The 18,791-nt window shown below is 39.2% G+C and overlaps 1 protein-coding gene across 1 annotated transcript in view; it reads left to right on the forward strand.

Annotated features, from left to right (window-relative positions):
• Positions 1 to 18,159, forward strand: part of LOC109419552 (serine protease grass) — a 29,006-nt gene extending 10,847 nt beyond the window's left edge. Inside the window, exons 3-4 of the mRNA XM_019693771.3 lie at positions 16,685 to 16,881; positions 16,947 to 18,159. Of these exons, the coding sequence (XP_019549316.3) occupies positions 16,685 to 16,881; positions 16,947 to 17,482 (733 nt within the window). The 3' untranslated portion in view covers positions 17,483 to 18,159. The remainder of the gene's footprint in view (positions 1 to 16,684; positions 16,882 to 16,946) is intronic.
• The last annotated feature ends 632 nt before the right edge of the window (positions 18,160 to 18,791 follow it).

Genomic DNA, 18,791 nt, shown 5'->3' on the forward strand with positions numbered 1-18,791 from the left:
TTTCCGAAGGAATTCTGCTAGGAATTTCCGACGGTAATTCTCCAGGAATTTCAAAAAAAAAGTCTAAAAAGAATTTCCGAAAAATTCCTCCAGGAATTTCTGAAGGAATTTCTCCAGGAATTTCCGAAGGAATTCCTCCAGGAATTTCCAAAAGAATTCGTCCAGCAATTTCCGAAGGAATTCGTCCAGTAATTGCCGAAGAAATTATTACAGGAATTTCCGAAGGAATTCCTCCTGGAATTTCCAATGAAATTCGCCCAGCAATTTCCGAAAGAATTCCTCCAGGAATTTCCGAAAGAATTCCTCCAGGAATTCCTAAAGGAATTCCTCCTGGAATTCCAAAGGAATTTGTCCAGCAATTTCCGAAGGAATTCTTCCCGAAATTTCTGAAAGAATTCCTCCAGGAATTTCCAATGGAATTCCTCCTGAAATTTCTGAAGGAATTCCTGCAAGAATTTCCAAAAAAAAAATCCAAAAAGTATTTCCGAAAAAAATCCTCCACGACTTTCCGAAGGAATTCCTCCAGGACTTTCCGAAGGAATTCCTCCAGGACTTTCGGAAGGAATTCCTCCAGGAATTTTCAATGACATTCGTCCAGCAATTTCTGAAGAAATTCCTCCAGGAATTTTCAAAAGCATTCCACCAGGAAGTTTGGAATAATTTTGCCCGAGCAGAAGGGAATAGCAACAGCATAATAAAATGTGTTATTTTGGAAAAATAACTGAGTAGCGGAAAGAGTTATTTTCATGTTATTTACATAACAACTCCTGTTATAAATTTGTCTGTCATAAGCGGCAAATTAACAAAAAATATAACAAAAAAATGCTCCTGGAAGACCTGTTTAATAACATGTTTTGTTAGTTTCAATAACAACTTAATAACAGCGATTTTTTAAAATATTTCAATAACATATTTTGATATGAATACGTTATTGATAACAATGTTAAAACAAAATTTGCTTTTTTTCTGTTGCGGATAGGAACTCCTCCAAAGTCCCATATACATTCAATGGGATACGCAACAATAGGATCTATTGTTAAATATTTCAAAGTGCTTATAAAACAAAAGCCTGATAAGTTGGCACTGTCACAGTTAAAACGTAATGTCAGTAAGAAGAGGAACTGTTGACAAAAAAATATTTTCACTTACAGTTCTTCGCGGAATGCTGTGAACAACGAAAATCTCGAATGGTGTAGTTTTGATTGCAAAGCGAGTTATGTTGTAATATTAACCTTCACATACCCGACCCCCGACAACTCATTTTGAAAATGCTGGCATTTCGTCAATTTTCATCCGATTTTTTTTTAAGTCGCCCTTAATCGATCATAAATTGGTGCAAGTTTATCACACTCAAGTGGTCATGTAATATCCGTAACCATTTCGGAGATATTCCGGATTGTACTGGGGTCAGGGGGTGGGGGAGGGGTTCTGTTTTTTCAAATAACTAAAAGTGATTATTTCGTGTGTTATTGTATTTGAGAGGCCCCCGCGGAACCTGTTTCAGGTGTTCCGGAGCGGCCATATCAGTTGCTATATACTTCAGTCAATTTTTTTTGCCTCATTCTCTTGAAATCAAGAAGTTTGATACGTCGCACGGTATATTTTGGTTGCAAACCAGAAATGTCCCAGATGTCACCCCCCGTGGAACCTATGCTAGATGTTCCGGGATGGCCATATTAGTTGATACAGACTTCAGGGTATCGTTTCGTCATTCGAAATCATGAAGTTTGATATGTCGCACGACATGTTTTGGATAAAAACCAGAAGTGTCCCCAATGAGGCCCCCGCGGAACCTGTCACCGTGATCCGCATGGGTTAACTTATTCAAATCTGATTATCGCAGCTGTGTTTCACTGTTCGCAGTAAAAATTCTGCTGAAAATCGATGATTCAAACACAATAACACACGAAATAATCATTTTCAGCCATTTCGGCACCCTCCCTGACCCCAGTACAATCCGGAATATCTCCGGAATGGTTCCGGATATTGCATGGCCACTTGGGTGAAATAAGCTTGCACCAATTTCTGATCGATTGAGGGCGACTTAAAAAAAATAGATAAAAATTGACGAAATGCCAGCATTTTCAAAATGAGATGTTGGGGGTCGGGTACGTGAAGGTTAATGATCAAATATTTGTACAGTCTCAATGACACAATTATAACTGAACTTGTGCTACAACAAAACATGTTATTGAAATGTAATTTAAAGAAAATATACCAAGAGCACTATCATAACAAAATAAGATTGCCCAACAGAAAATGTTATGGAACGGTGATGACTTTTTGCCAGTCTTGGTAAGGTGGTATGAACTACCAACCAAGCCGATCTGTTTAAAAGCACAGGTCGCACGGCAGAAGTTTCACGCATTCGATGTATTCGTTCAATACATGGCCTACTTGCCTAATTTCACCTTCTATAAAATTTTCACACTTGTTCGCTACCTAGCGAATTCTATCATATCTATCATTTCATTATCCACTTTGATCTCTACTCCCTTATACTATGAGTAGAAAGAGACCGATATAGCCACAAAATCATCAAGTTATTAATAGAATACGGTCGATAAATCAGCATATGAGGTGATGACTTAATAAGTTGATAATAACAAACCGAGATATAAAAACAGGTTTTGTGATTCCGTTGTTATTATTTTGCTATTTTCTTCTGCTCGGGTGTCCAGGAATTTCGTAAGGAATTCACCTAATGATTTCCTCACGAATTTCTCTATGGAGTTCTGAAAGAATTCCTCCAGGAATCTCCGAAGGTATTCATCCAAGATTTTCCCAAGGAACTGCCCAAGGAATTTCCGAAGGAATTCCTTCAGGAATTTCCGATCGAATTCTTCCAGGAATTTGCGAAGGGATTCGTCCAGGAATTTTGGATGGAATTCCTTCAGGAATTTCTAAAGGAATTCCTCCAGGTATTTCCGAAGGGATACCCTCAGGAATTTTCGAAGGTATTCCTCCAAGAATTTCCGAAGGAATTCCTGCATACATTAAAAAAAATACGAGGATGCAGGAGAATTTTATTTTTACTGGTCAAAAACAGCTCTGATCATCTAAGTTTTTCGGTTAAGTTAGAATATAGTTAATCGGTCAGGGGGGGGGGGGGGGGGTCTACGCCCTTGAGAAAAGAAGTTAATATTGCTGATCAACTTCATACGGACCCGAACAGCCATCAAAAATTATTCAATTCCGGTGTTCCTTCAGAAATTCCTTATAGGGTTTAAACAGGAATTGTTCAAGATTCCTCCTGAAATTCTTTCAGGAATAACGTGATTCTTCCAAGAATTCCTTCCGATTCTTCCGGGACTCCCTCGGGAATTTCTTCTATGATCTACATAAGAATTTTCAAGATTACTCCTGAAATTCTTTCAGGAGTTGTTTGCAGTCATTCCACCTGGAAGTACGTGATTCCTCCTGAAATTCCTTATTGGATTTCTCCTGGTATTCCTTTTACGGATTTTTTTTCGGGACTCCTCCAAAAAATCTCTCCGGTAGTCTCTCAGAAGCTGTTTCTGTTTCTTCCGGGATTCCAAAAGGATTTTCTTCTGATAATTAAACAGGAATTTTCCAATATTCCTTTTATAGTGTTTCTGGAGATTTTTTTCCGGAATTCCTCCAGTAGCTGCTTACGAGAATTCCATTTGGAATTAACGTGGTTCCTCCAGGAATTGCTCCTGAGATTTATTTATGGACATTGATCTGGAATTACGCAATTCCTTATAATTCTTTCAGGAGATTAATTTCGGCAGTGTTTTCTGGAATGGCAGGAGTCCTTCAGGACCTTCTTCCGAGATTCCCCCATGAATTTATTCTGCAGCTCCTCCAGAAATTCCTTATAGGATTTAAACAGGAATTACCTAAGATTCCTCCTGGAATTCTTTCAGGAGTTTGGCAGTTCCTTTTCGAATGACGTGATTTTTCCAGGAATTACTTCCGACCTTTCCGGGACTCCCTCGGGAATTCCTTCTGTGATCTACATAGGAATTTTCAAGATTTCCACCTTTCACCATTTATTCCACCTGGAAGTACGCAATTCCTCCTAAAATTCCGTATGGGGTTTCTCCTGGAATTCCTTTTTCGGGATTCCTTCAGGGTTTTTTTCAGGGTCCCTCCAAAAATTCTCTCCAGTAGTTCTTCAAAAGCTCTTACTGTTTCTTCCGGGACTCCACCAGGAATTTCCTTTGATAATAAAACAGGAATTTTCGAATATTTCTTTTATTGTTTTTCTGGAGTTTCCTGTCGGAGTTTCTCCAGAAGCTGCTTCCGGGAATTCCTCCAGATCGGGAATGCCTCTTCGGCTCAGTTATTCCCATGTGGCACCCGAGCCTTCCAAATAAACTAATAAGTAAAAAAAAATCACCAGGAACCTTTAAAATTTCCTGTAGGTGATCCTTGAAGGATTCCTCCAGGAGTTCTTCGGGATTTTCTTCAGAAGTTTCTTCAGAATTCCTCCAGAAGCTCTTTCAGCTATTCAACAGTTCCTTCTGGAATTTCTTCGGGAATATCTCCAGCAGTTCCTTCGGGAAATTTCACCAGGAGTTCTTTTTGGGATTCCTACATGAGTTCGTTAGTGAATCACTTCAGAGTTATTTGGGAATTTCTTCAAGAATGCTTTTAGGAGGCCTTCGGGAACTTCCCATGAGTTTCTTCAAGGATTCCTCTGGAAATTCTTCGGAAATCTATCAAAGGCGTAGACAGCCTTTCGGTCAGGGGGGGGGTTTGTGCAAGCACCCTTAGCAAATGTGTACCTACTAGCTTTTATAACTATACGCAATACGATGAAATTGAATATAATAACATTATATTATAAAAGCATTAATTAACCCTTCAGCAGTCACGCTGTTGTATTTTGTACAATACGTTAAAAAAGCTCACCTAATCTACATAAATCAACGTGGTGCTGCTGGTGGTGACCAATTTCTTGAAAATTAAGGATTTCATTGATTCGCGCATTATTTTGTTCTATTTGTTTTGGTAATGTCTTCAATACATTCATAAGAAATTATAGCTGAACTCCAGAAATTCTTGGAAAAAAACTATTCAGGTAATCTTGGAGAAGTTCTTGGGAACCTCCCTGAAAAGATAATTGGAGGATTTCTGAAATTTCCGAAGGAACTCCTGAATGAATTTTTGAAGAGAATGTAAGAGGAATTTCTAAAGAAATCAGTTAAGGAATCCCTGAAGTAATCATTCGAAGAATTTCTGACAGTGTATGTGGAAAAATTTCTGTATTAGTTATGGGAGGAATAACTAAAGAAATATCTAAAAAGATTCCATGAGGAAATACTAGAAGAAATCCTAGATGAATTTCTGGAGGATTCCTTGGAGGAAATTCTGGAGATATTCTTGGAGCAGTTTTGGGAGGAATGCCTAAAAAAATTTCAGAAAAATTCCTAGAACAAACCTTAGAGGAATTTCAGAAGGCATCCTTGGAGGAATTCTTAGAGAAATCCCTGATGGAATTTCTGGAGGAATGCCTGAAGCATTTCCTGGGAAAATCTCTAGAGAAAATCCTGAAGGATTGCCTGGAGAAACTTCAAAACAAATTCCTGGCGTAATTTCTGGAAAAATTCTTGGATGAGATCCAAGAGGAATTCCAGGAGAGATTTCTTGGTAGAATGCTTGGAGCAATACCTGGCAACATTCCTGGAGGAACTCCTGAAGCAGTTCCTGGACAAATCTCTGGAAGAATGTCTGGAGGAATGCCTGAAATTTCTGGAGGAATTTCTTGCGGAATTTCTGGAAGAATTCCTGGATAAATCCTCGGAGGAATTCCTGAAGAAAACCGTGGAGGAATCCTTGATGAAATTTGTGAAGAAATCCTTGGAGGAATTCCTGGAGGAATACCTGGATGAACCCCTGAAAAATTCCTGAAGGCATTCCTGGAGAACTTCCTTGAAGAAATTCTTAAGAATTCCTTAAGGATTTCCTGGAATTATCCTTGGTGGAGCTTCTTGAGGATTTCTTGGAGGAAACTTCGAAGGATTTCTTGGAGGAATCAATGGGACAATCCCTGGAGTAATTCGTGGAGGACTTCCTGGAAGAGTTCCTGGAGAAATTCCTGGATAAAATTCTGGAGCCAGCACTTGCACAATGAAGGTGGGGGAGGGGGGAGTTAACCTCCCCCCATTACCGACGCTACATACACTAGGCGTTCCTTCGCCTTTTGGGGCTGTCCATAAACCACGTGGTCATGAGGGGGGGGGGGGGGGTTTCGGCCAATGACCATTTTGTATGAACAAATAAAAAAAATTGTATGGAGTGCTGACCACGCGGGGGGGGGGGGGGGCGGGGTTTGAAAAGTCCCAAAAAAAATGACCACGTGGTTTATGGACAGCCTCTTTGCCGAAATTGGGAAAAACCCCTCTCGTGGCGCCACTTCTGTGCACGGGCCTGTCCCGGAAGAATGCCTGGAGGAATTCCTAGAGGGATTATTGTGAGAATTGCTGAAGGAATCAATTATGAAATTCCTCTAGATGAATTTTTGAATTACCGTCAGTGGGGGTGTCATTGGGCCAAAATTGTAAAGTCCATCCCATTGCAGGGAGTTCCAACAATATTTTAGCTCCAAATGAATGTTGAATTCAGCAGGCACCTTCATTTTGATATTATTTAGGATTGTTTCAAGTATAAATGCTTCAACTTTAATTTTGACAATGTTTTAGCGTAATTAATATTGGCCTAATTTCACCCCTTCTAGGGGGTGACATTGGGCCAAACACTAAAACTTGTACAAAACAGCTCAATGTGATAAAATATTGCTTGCGAATGAAAGCTATAGAATATATAGATACTTGCGCACAACCTATCAGTATCTAGTCGCTTTAAAATAACATCACAGACAAACAAACATGAAAGTTTGACCACATTCATTGTGAACGATCAAGGATCCAATACAATACATCTGCCATCCTTTAAACATAACTTCAACTAGCACTCTCAAAAGACGAAAATAATATTTCTGTATTATCTACCTAAAAGCTGATAAGCATTTATTTTAGTTTTGTATGAATCTAACATTTATTTCCAAAATATTACACCGTATTATGCATAAAATAATGTGAATACTCTCAGTTGATTTAATTCACATTTGTAGGGTTCTCGTACTGATTGCATTGCTTTTATATGGCCCAAAGTCACCCCCAAAATGAACTATTTGTACTACAGCTTGAATAAACAAGTTTTTCATGCAAAATAGCTTACTATATCAAGTAAACTTATATTATTTAACAAAACAACTACTGAATACACCTAGAAAACAGCAATTGATTACATGTTCGGTATTTAGCTGTTTCCTACTGGGCATTTTAAAACCAACGATATTGTACAGTACTCCTAACCATAAAATTCACATCTCGTTTTATCAATGGAAAATTAACTATATGTGACTTTTTTCTAAACCGGATGGCCAACGCAACTTATAGTTACTATATACTATCCACTTTTTAATCATCACTTCGATAAATGTTAGTATTTTGAGCGAAACATCTTTCTTGATTTTTGGCCCAAAGTTACCCTCCAGGCCCAATGTCACCCCGACTGGCGGTACTGGATATGTTTCTAGTGGAATCTCCAGAGGAATTCTATTCTTTTTTCTATTTTAAAAAAATCCCTGAATAAAATCCTGGAGGAATTTCTAGCGGAATTTTTGGAGGCATTCCTGAGGATTTGTGAAGAAATACCTGGAGGCATCTCTAGAGGAATTCCTGGAGGAATACCTGGAGGAATCCCTCAGAAGTTCTGAAGAAATCCTTAGAGGATTTGCTGGAAGAATCCTCAGAGGAACTTTTGGAGGATTTCCTGGGGGAATCTTCGAAGGGTCTCCTGGAGGAATGCCTGGAGAAATTCGTGGAGAATTTCCTGAAATAATTTCTGAAAAAAATCCTCAGAAGATTTTCTGGAAAAAATCTTGGAGAAATTTCTGATATAATTTCTGAAGCATTTCCAGGAGCGATTCCTGGCCCAATTCCTAGAGAAATTGCTGCAGGAATTCCTGAAGTAATTCTTAGAGTATTTCGTGGAGAATTCCTGGAATTCCTGGATAAAATCCTGGAGAAATGCCTGTAAGAGTTCTTGGAGGTTTTCCTTTGGGAATTTCTGGAGGAAACTTTGGAGGAATTCTTGCAACTATTACTGGATGAATTTTTAAGGGAATCTCTAGAGGAACTCTGGGCGAAATTTCTGAAAAAAAAAACTCCTGATAAATTCCTGGAGGAACTTCTAGGAAAAAATTCTGGAGAAATTCTTGGAGAAATCGTCGAAAGAATTTATGAAGGAATTCTTGAGGGAATCCTTGGAGAAATTCGTGGAGAAATCCCAGGAAAAATCCTTGAAGAAGTTCCTGCAGGAATTCCTAAAGGAATCCCTGCAGCAATTCCTGGAGGAAAACCTAGAAGAATTCTTGGAGGAATTCCTGAAAAAAAAAAGGTATTGCTAGAGAAAATCCTAGAAGAATTCCTGAAGGAATCCCTAAAGGGTTTCCTAGAGAAATTACTGGATGATTTGCTGACATAGTTTATGATGGAACTTCTTGATTAGTTACTGGTTAAATTCTTGGAGGAATTCTTAGAAGAGTTTCTGAAGAAATTCCAGAAGGAATCCCGGAAGCCATTTCAAGAAGAATTCCTAAAGGAATCCTTAAACAGCTCCTACAGGAAGTACTGAATAAATTTCTGGAGGAGTTCCATAAAGAGTACAAGGATGAATTCCTGAAGGAACCCTAAGAAGAGTTCCTGGGAGAATCTATGAAGGAATTTTTAAAATAAGTTGCTGCAGGAAAAATCGCATAAGGAATACCCGAGTTAAGCCCTACAGAAATTCTTGGAGGAATCCATGTGTTCATTCCTGGAAGATATCCTCGGCGAATGCTTGTAGGGATTATAACGGAGAATCTCTAGAAATACTCCTGGAGGAATCTCTAGAAGAATTTCTGGAGGAAACTCTGGATAATTTTTTTGGGAGTCCCTGAAGCAATTCGCGGAGGAATCCCAGGAATAATATCTGGAGGAATCTCTGAAGAAATTCGTGGAGGAATCCCTTGACAAATTCCTGGAGGAATTGGAAAAATTTCTGAAGAAATTGTAGATGGAATCCTTGGAGAAATCCAAAAGGAATTCTAAGAAAAGTTCGTGGAGGAACTCCTTGGGGAATCCTTGTAGCAGTTCCTGATGGAATCCCTGCAGGAGTTCCTGAAGAAACCCCAGGAGGAATACCGGAAGCAATACCTAGAGGCGTTCCTAAGGGAATCTCTGAACAGTTCCTGGAGGAAGTATTGAATTAACTCCTGGAGGAGTTCCTGATAAAAATTCAAGAGGAACTCCTTAAAAAGTGTTCCTGGGGGAATCCATGGAGGAGTTTTTAAAATAACCCCTGGAGTTATTCCTGGAAGAAACACAGGATAAATTCCCGGGTGAAGACTGGAGGAATTCTTGAAGGAAAACCTGGAGGAGTTTCTGAAGAAATCCCAAGAGGAATCCCAGAGGCAATCCCATGATTTTTGGACGAATTATTGTTGGAATTTTTGGATGGACTCCCAAAAAAATGTTTTGTATAATTGCGCAGAAACGGCTATCTCAGTCTTAATTTACGACGATTTATTTTATTCTACCCGACGTTTCGGTTATGGGTTTTGGCCTTTTTCAAGGGAAAAATTGTCTATCGTCCTTGTCCTTGTTACAATTTGCAGGAAAAGGACAAGGACGATAGACAATTTTTCCCTTGAAAAAGGCCAAAACCCATGGCCGAAACGTCGGGTAGAATAAAATAAATCGTCGTAAATTAAGACTGAGATAGCCGTTCCTACGCAATAACATCCAGTTCCAGTCGAAAAATCCCAAAAAAAGTTTTGTACAATATTTAAGGAACTCCTGTATTAGTTTTTAGCTAATCTCTGGTACAATTTCCTTTAAGGGTTTCTGGAAAATAATCCTGCTGCTATACTTCGAATTATTTCAAATTGAATTATTGGAGCAATTTCTAGTGGAATTCTTGAAGGAATATACCGTCAAGGCACCATTCACCGTGGATCTAAGAGGATTCGGGGTAAATAAGGGCTGTCATTTGACACCAGTCTTATAAACATTGTTGGTGCCGCTTTTAATTGCCTTCATTATAGGTTAAAATCAAAGCAATATCCACAGAAGTAGAAAATTTTTCACAAAATTTGATAATATAGTACAATTAGTAAAGGGTAGTAGGGTCGCCTAATTCCGTGGTAGGTCACCATTCACCGTGGTAGTAGGGACCCATTCACCGTGTATGAGAAATTTTATTCTAATTTGTTTAAAAATGATCAAAACAACCCAGCCAAGGGAATTTTCTTCGTTTAAATTCATTTCAAGTTATAACTTGCAAGATTTTATTAGAAAAACGAATGTTCAAATTTTCGATTTTTTCTAGATATATGGGACAATATGGGGCACGGTAAATGGAGGCCATTGATTTTTAGGGTATCCATTTACCGTGCCTTTTTGTTTCAATTAAAAAGTACGAGTAATCGCACTTTCTTGTTAAACTTAATTCGGTAATGCAAAATACATACCTGATATGTGAATTTAATTGCTTCTTGGTGGAATAAAAACGTTACTACATTTAGTTTATCGCTTAAATCACCTTAGCGCAGTTTTCGTTTTTTCACTATGAATGCAGTGAACGAGCAGAAACCCGCTTCGTGGAAACACACTTTAGTGTCAAAATGATACTTTTAAATGTTTCTAATGAGCGTTTTGACATGGTAACAATACATTAGTGTTGTATTGGTGAAATTGAAGGGAAATTGTCATATCATTCAATCATAATATGGAAATAATGAAAAAATATTCGAAGGCACACGGTGAATGGAGCCCCACGGTGAATGGCGCCTTGACGGTATGGAGAAATCCCTGAAGAAATCTCTGAAGGAACACTTGCAGAAATACCTAAAAGTATTTCTGTTGTCATTCCTTTGGGAATCCCTGCAGAAATTCTTGTAGGAATCATCGAACGGCCTGTCTGCCCCTTCTGGCTTCGCCCATGAAATCTATAAACGAGGTTTTCGGAAATTCTTCCAAGATTTCTTCGGGAATTCCTCCAGAAGTTCGTTTGGGAATTTTTTTTGGGCATTTGCTACAGAAAATCCAGGAATTTAACGGAAACTCTTCTAGGAATTGTTCGGAAATTCCCTCAGGAGTTCGCCAGGAAAACTTTCAGGAGTGACTTATGGAATTCTTCCACAATTTGTACGGAAATATCCCCAGGAGTTTCCCCTTGATAAATCCCCGGTGGGAACTCCAGGAGTAATCTTCGGTGGGAGCTTCTGTTGGAACCCCCGCGGTGGTAGTTTCTGTAGGATATGGGTAACTCTCGCTGAGACCGGCCTACTATTTACACCTTGTCTTCAAAAATGTATAAGCTGCCGATTTTCTGAAAGCCCTCGCTAAAAAAGTAAGAAAAATGCATTTGGTTACTCAAACGGGGGGTCCCGTTAGTTAGAGCCACAACCATTTTTGCAGACCCCTCGATTTTGGTCAAATGGTGACTCATTTAAACCGTTATAACTCGAAAGTTTCTCCAAAAACCACCTCAGAACGAATTGTTGTTGGAAAGAGGAAAGGTGAAGCTACTATTGACATTTTTTTCACCATGAGGGCAACTACCGATTTTCAAAATTTTTGCATCAATTGAAAGCTGAGGCATTTATACATAACATATCAAAAAATAGGAGATGTCTTTTTTTTCCTATCAAAAGTTATCTGCAGTTTTGTAAATTAAGCCACGTTTTCTCCATACATTTTCATACGCACCGGCAACGACATGCAACAGCATCTGAGTTTACGCCTGCATGAATACACAAAGGCGCGAGCCGTAAAATTTGGCTAAATATGAGGTTCGTTTCCGTTTTTTGACTGTTTCTCAATGATGCGGGCATTGCTTTCATAACTTTTTAGTGTTTTGAAAAGCTTAAACGTTCAGCTTTCCATTAGCGGGTTCAGAATTTAAATTCGTGTTCGTAAATACTGCGAAATATCGCTGCATTTATGTTAACGACCGGCACCGGGCCCAGTGCGCAAAAGTGGCATGGTTTACAAAGCTGCAGATAACTTTTGAAAGAAGAAAAAGACATCTCTAATTTTTTGATATGTTATGTATAAATTTCTCAGCTTTCAATTGATGCAAAAATTTTGAAAATCGGCGGTTGCCCTCATGGTGAAAAAAATGTTTTGGTATAAAAAAACCAAGTTGGCGGCCAAAATCAATATGGCCGACCCAACTTTTTTATTATTGTAAATAGTAGCTCTATCTTTCCCCTTTTCAACAACAATTCGTTTTGAGGTGGTTTTTGAAGAAACTTTCGAGTTATAACGGTTTAAATGAGCCACCATTTGACCAAAATCGAGAGGTCTGCAAAAATGGTTGTGGCTCTAACTAAGGGGGGTCCATCAATTTGAGTAACCAAATGTATTTTTCTTACTTTTTAGGCGAGGGCTTTCAGAAAATCGGCACCTTAAACATTTTTGAAGACAAGGTGTAAATAGTGGGCCGGTCTCAGCGAGAATTACCCATATTCAATGATAAAACGTGTCAGATAATTATTATTTTATTACACACCATTAAAAGGGGGATCAAGTCTCCCCATTTTCAAAATACGGCATATCCAGTGAATCAAAATTCAACCATCGCGTAACAATAATGACAATGTCGCCACCTGTATTTGTTGCGACAATCCACCCAATGCGACATAAGTTTGTTCCAACTTGAAAATAATAGGATAAACATCGTACTCCACGAGTTTAGAGATTTTTAAGCCTTGCATTGCGATTTTCGAACGGTAACTTCAAGTCAGTAAACACTGCAACTCTGCTGAAGATCTATCATCAAACAGCTTCGACTTTGGGTTAGTAAATACTGATTATTCACGAGTTGGAAAGTACGCAACAAATTCAGCTTCCGTTTTGTCTGCAACAAAAATTTTCGAGATCATGTCATTATCTGTTACCAGTAGGGATAAAGAGTAATCGTCACGCTTTCTTTGTTGCTTGTTTTGTGCCTCTTTTGTCTGACAATTCTCTTCACTGGGCATATCCTTAACAATTTAAGGAAATCTCATAATTTCAAATACACCGTAGTCATCAAAAATGCAAGAAAACTTGAAAAGAAAATGAATAGGAAGCTTCTGGAGTTACATACATACATTTATTTGTTCAACATCATTAAGACAAGACATAATCAACAATAGTACGCCACAATACTCGGTTTGTGGCTGCCGCTCTCCATCCTCGGTCGCGCCCAATGCTCGCCAAGTCACGCTCCACCTGGTCCGCCCATCGTGCTCTCTGCGCTCCACGCCTTCTTGTGCCAACCGGATCCGTTGCAAACACCAGCTTTGCAGGGTTGTTGTCCGGCATTCTTGCAACATTCCCTGCCCACCGTATCCTTCCGGCTTTGGCCACCTTCTGGATGCTGGGTTCGCCGTAAAGTGCAGCGAGCTCGTGGTTCATCCTTCTCCGCCACATACCGTTCTCCTGCACACCGCCGAAGATCGTTCTTAGCACGCGTCGCTTGAAAACTCCGAGTGCTTGTAGGTCCTCCTCGAGCATGGTCCATGTCTCGTGCCCGTAGAGGATCACCGGTCTTATTAGCGTTTTGTACATGGTGCATTTGGTGCGTGGGTGAATCTTTTTCGACCGCAGTTTCTTCTGGAGCCCGTAGTAGGCCCGACTTCCGCTGATGATGCGCCTCCGAATTTCACGGCTCACGTTGTTGTCAGCCGTCAGTAAGGATCCGAGGTAGACGAATTCCTCCACCACCTCGAAAGTATCCCCGTCTATCGTAACATTACTACCCAGACGGATCCGGTCGTTTTCGGTTCCGCCTACCAGCATGTACTTTGTGTTTGAGGCATTCACCACCAGTCCGACCTTTGCTGCTTCGCGTTTCAGGCGGGTGTACAGTTCTGCCACCATTCCAAATGTTCTAGCGATAATGTCTATGTCGTCCGCAAAGCACACAAATTGACCGGATTTTGTGAAAATCGTTCCCCGGCTGTTGAGCCCGGCTCGTCGCATCACACCTTCCAGTGCGATGTTGAAGAGTAGACATGAGAGTCCGTCACCTTGTCGCAGTCCCCGGCGAGATACGAATGAACTGGATAGTTCACTCGAAACCCTTACGCAGTTTTGCACACCATCCATCGTTGCTTTAATCAGTCTAGTCATCTTCCCAGGAAAGCCGTTTTCGTCCATGATTCTCCATAGCTCTGTGCGGTCGATACTATCGTATGCCGCTTTGAAGTCGATGAACAGGTGGTGCGTTGGGACCTGGTATTCACGGCATTTCTGGAGGATTTGCCGTACGGTAAAGATCTGGTCCGTTGCCGACCGGCCGTCGATGAAGCCGGCTTGATAACTTCCCATGAACTCATTTGTTTTAGGTGACAGACGACGGAAGATGATCTGGGAGTTATTTTCCCTTTAAATCTACCATGTGCACAAAAGGGGATCAATTGTGACTCATTTTTTTAAAATACATCATAAGACATGCCTCGATAAAAACACAGTTTCGAAAACTTAAACAATAATTTGAAGTCTTTCTGTTGTGTATCAACTGCACAGGCAAATTAAGAAAAAGGGATCAAGTCTCCTCAGTCTCCCCTATAACGTACAGATTGTCCGATGGTGGTTACCATTTATCATATAAAGCAGGGGTTCCCAACCTTTTTGGGATGGCGACCCCCTTAAAGAATTGTCAAAACATCCGCGGCCCAATGAAAATTTAAAAAAAAAATATGAATTAAATGAACGAAACCGAGTTTTTTTTGGGTACAGTGGCGTAGCCAGAAATTCTTTGTGGCAGGGATTTTCGACGATCAATGACACTCACATTTCGTAAAAATGATGTGATGAACATTAAATTTGAATCATAGCTGAAAAATAGCGGCGCAGCCGAAAATTTTTTCTTCTGAAGGCGTTTTATACTGAAAATTTGTTCCTCAAATTGTGACTTTTGGGGGTGGTGGTATACAAAATTAAAAATTGATATAATTTGCACAAAATAGAATAAAAATTTAACATTTTTTTTGGTAACGTCGCGGCCCCCCTAGACTGGCTTCACGGCCCCCCAGGGGGCCGCGGACCACCGGTTGGGAACCCGTGATATAAAGGAATAACATCAACAATAAAATCTTGGCTTATACTGCCAAGCGTATTACTTTTTTCACAAGCGTCTGATCAATTTGCGTTTCTCAACAAAGTATTGCAGCACATTCTAGGCTATACTTTAACGTCATAAGTTATATGATCTTGGATAATGTTTTTCAACTTATGAGAAAAATGCCAAAAAGTACGTTTTCCCATACAAACCCCATACAAATTTCGCGGAATATAGGGACGCAAACAATCGCTCCCAAATTTTGCACAGTTATTATGGTCCATATAATCTTTTTTGTTGACCCAGTCTAATGGGCATTGTTTCATGAAAAAGCGAGGCCTAAACATCTATCTCATAAAAGATGAAACATTTAGCTATTCTGCAGTGACTTTCCATATGCTTTCCAATCGTTTGCTTAATTATTGCTTACGACGTTGTGAAAAAAATAATGAAAAATTAAAATTCGAGAAACACAACATCTCTAAGAACAGTGTAGTGCAGGTCGTTAGAAACAGTTAGTGCCCCAATTTCTACCAATAATTGTATAAATGTTTAAAACTGCATACAAGAAGCTCCAAATGCACAAAACGGCAAAAACTAAAAACGAAAAACGGTAGACAGTTCCACCCTTGAAAAAGGCCAAATACAAAGTGCCGAAACGTCGGGCAGAACAAAACTATCCGTTTTGATCCCCTAGACTGCGAAAGCCAGTTAAAATTGAGAAATCATCCAGTCGAATAATTACGCAATCAGAGAAAAATAGTATGATGCAATTTGATCGTTTCGAAGTGTTGCCATATTAATTTAAACCTCTTATGCCCAACCCCGCCTTTAGACGGGGTATAGTTCGAGCATTTTCATGTTTTTTCTTGCTTGGGCTGCTTTTGAAATAATTGAAAAATTGATTTTTGGTCACCTTTCAGATCCGTTGTGTCTTTTGTATTTAATCGCAATGATTGGCGTATTTGATTTTTTTCTAAATCATTCTATTATTTGTGAAAGAGTTCAAAGGAGTTGAATACACACCAGAATTTTTTTTTCTAAAAGTTACATAACCAAATACAATTTAAAAAAAAAAATAACAATAAGAATAATTTAGAAATGTTAAGTAATCAAAGAATCTCAAAATGTTTTTTTTTTTAAAAATCGGTATGCCCAATAGGCTTCCAGGAAAAATATAAAAGTGTAGAGATGTTCAAAAATAAAAATTAGAGAAATCAAAAACCAAAATTCACAAAATCGAAAACTAGAAAGAATCATTTTCCAAAACATGTTTAAACCGACTTTAGATTACAAAAAATGATATTTAGATTAAAATCATGGATTTATGGATATATTAGAAGTTTGTCTAAATTTTGAAAATGCTTCTGTGTTGTGATGCTTTTGCAGTAATAGATTGTCATAACATTATAAAAGGGAGTTACGGTTCAACTTTTACTAAAAAAACACCACATTTAAATTCAGAAAAATAGCACACACTTTAAACAATTGGGTTTTTTGTCACATCAACGATTACATTGAACCACAAATAACGGTCGATAAAATGCTATTTCAGAATATCAGTGAGGCTCGGCGAGAACCAGATCAGCCAGAAAACGGATTGCATTCATCACGGCAGAAGAAGGAGGCACGCATATACACCGCTTGATATCAAGGTTCAAAAATGTACCATCCATCCTAAGTACCATTTACGACAAAAGCGCAATGACATAGCTGTTTTGCGATTGGAAGAGGAAGTTTCCTTTAGTGATAGTAGGTGCTCTTCCTTAGATTGTTTTCGCATATCTAAACGCACTTTTTTTTTTTCGTAATTTCAGGTATTCGACCAATATGCATTCCCGGCAGAGGAAAAGAAGAGCTGTCTCCGATTCCATCCCAATTCCTTGTCGTTGGAGGAGGGCTGACAGAGAACAATAAGGCCTCCGATTTGCTAAAATATGCAGAAGTTTCAGCAATGTCACTCGAAAAATGCAAAAACATTGTCAAACAATCTAATAGGGAAGTCAAGTTGGATGAAACTTACGTCTGCACTGCAGGAAGTAACCAGGAAAAACATCGTAAGGGTGACTCGGGAGGCCCACTTCAGTTTAAATCTCGTATATCTTATTACTGGCGATATGTTCAACATGGAGTGGTGTCGTTTGGGATCCAAGGCGGGGGAAAATGTGATAATACTGGCATTTACACAAGGGTTGATAAGTACGCAGACTGGATTCATAAAGTGGTTCATTCACATAGGAAAAATGAGGATTTCAAGCCACTGGTGGCTAATAGACGTAAACAATTACATAAGTCCAATAAGAAAACAATGAAAACCAAAGAAGTAATAACGACGTACGATTTTACAGGATGATATAAAACCATGCCCGAAAAAGAGGGATCCATAACACTGGGATCAAATGAAAAAATGAACTATAACTAAAAACTGTTCCTTTTCAGCTATTGAGTAAATTTTCAACTTTGCTGATCTTTCGGAGAATCAAACAAGTTTTGTCAATAGCAAAGCGAGTTTTGTTATCGATTAGCAAGCTTTCAATTCCTTTGGTCCAGAACTCATTGCTCATACTATGAAGACTTCACGAGTTCGACTTGTTTTCGGATCTGTCGAACAATGTTTTTGAATTCGCCGCTTTTTGGAACACCAAGCGAAGTAGGACGAGTTAGTCGGAATCCTTCGAATTGAAAAGTGATGACGTTACTTTAAGTATTATTTAGTAATCTTCAATTCCATGGACAATGTTGAAGTTGGTATAGGGATTGCTTTAAGTGTACAATATTTGCTTTCCTTGACGAATATGAATTTCCAACCGTCTGATTACAGACGGCTCAGAAGATCGATAACGATGATGGGACGGCAACACTAACCAGATCCGCTTACCTCTCGATCACCTTTCTCACTGAAAGATGATTTGTAGAGCACACGCGAACTTTTAGCATTAACCGTTCGGTACTTGAGACGTTCCAGAAGCAAACGGAGCCAAGAATAATACCTGTCACGTCCGAATGCTGGTCAACGAGGGAAAGTGACGTGATGATCATTGGCGGAGCCAGCTATTTCTTTTTTCTTTCTCACTCTCCCGAACATACACGAGAAAGAGCGAGATGAAAGAGGAGGCAATCTGCCCCCTCTTCTATCTTTCTCTTTCTCGTGTATGTTTAGGAGAGTGAGTGAGAAAAAAGAAAATGCTGGCTCCGCTAATGGTGATGATGCAATCGCTCGTCCAAGGTCGTTTTGTCACTACAACTGTACAAGTTCATGCAACTATCGAAGTGCGTTGGAAAATGATTGTGAGGCACATAGGTTCACGTTGGTGCGTGGATTGCCATTTGATAGGCGTGAGGTTATGGATCTGTTAAGATCACTGTCAGTTGGTACAATTTATGAATTAACAATGAGCAGGCGAATGATGAATTGATATTGTTTTGTAAAACTGAAAGGAAGAAAACGGCTTTTTCATACCGTTTCAGGTGATAACAATGGCTGTGAACATAAATAAGTTGTGTATGTATGTAGAAAAGAGGAAGACAGTAAATAGAGAGGTAAAAAATAGGACGAAAAAGACGTACCAGTATCATATAACGCCTATACATCGACTACTCCCAAACAGTACCACATCATCGTCAAAGAAAATCACAATCTAACACTAAACGCCTACAAATCT

The sequence above is a fragment of the Aedes albopictus genome, chromosome 2, assembly GCF_035046485.1.
Source record: "Aedes albopictus strain Foshan chromosome 2, AalbF5, whole genome shotgun sequence".
Classification (NCBI taxonomy): Eukaryota; Metazoa; Arthropoda; class Insecta; order Diptera; family Culicidae; genus Aedes; species Aedes albopictus.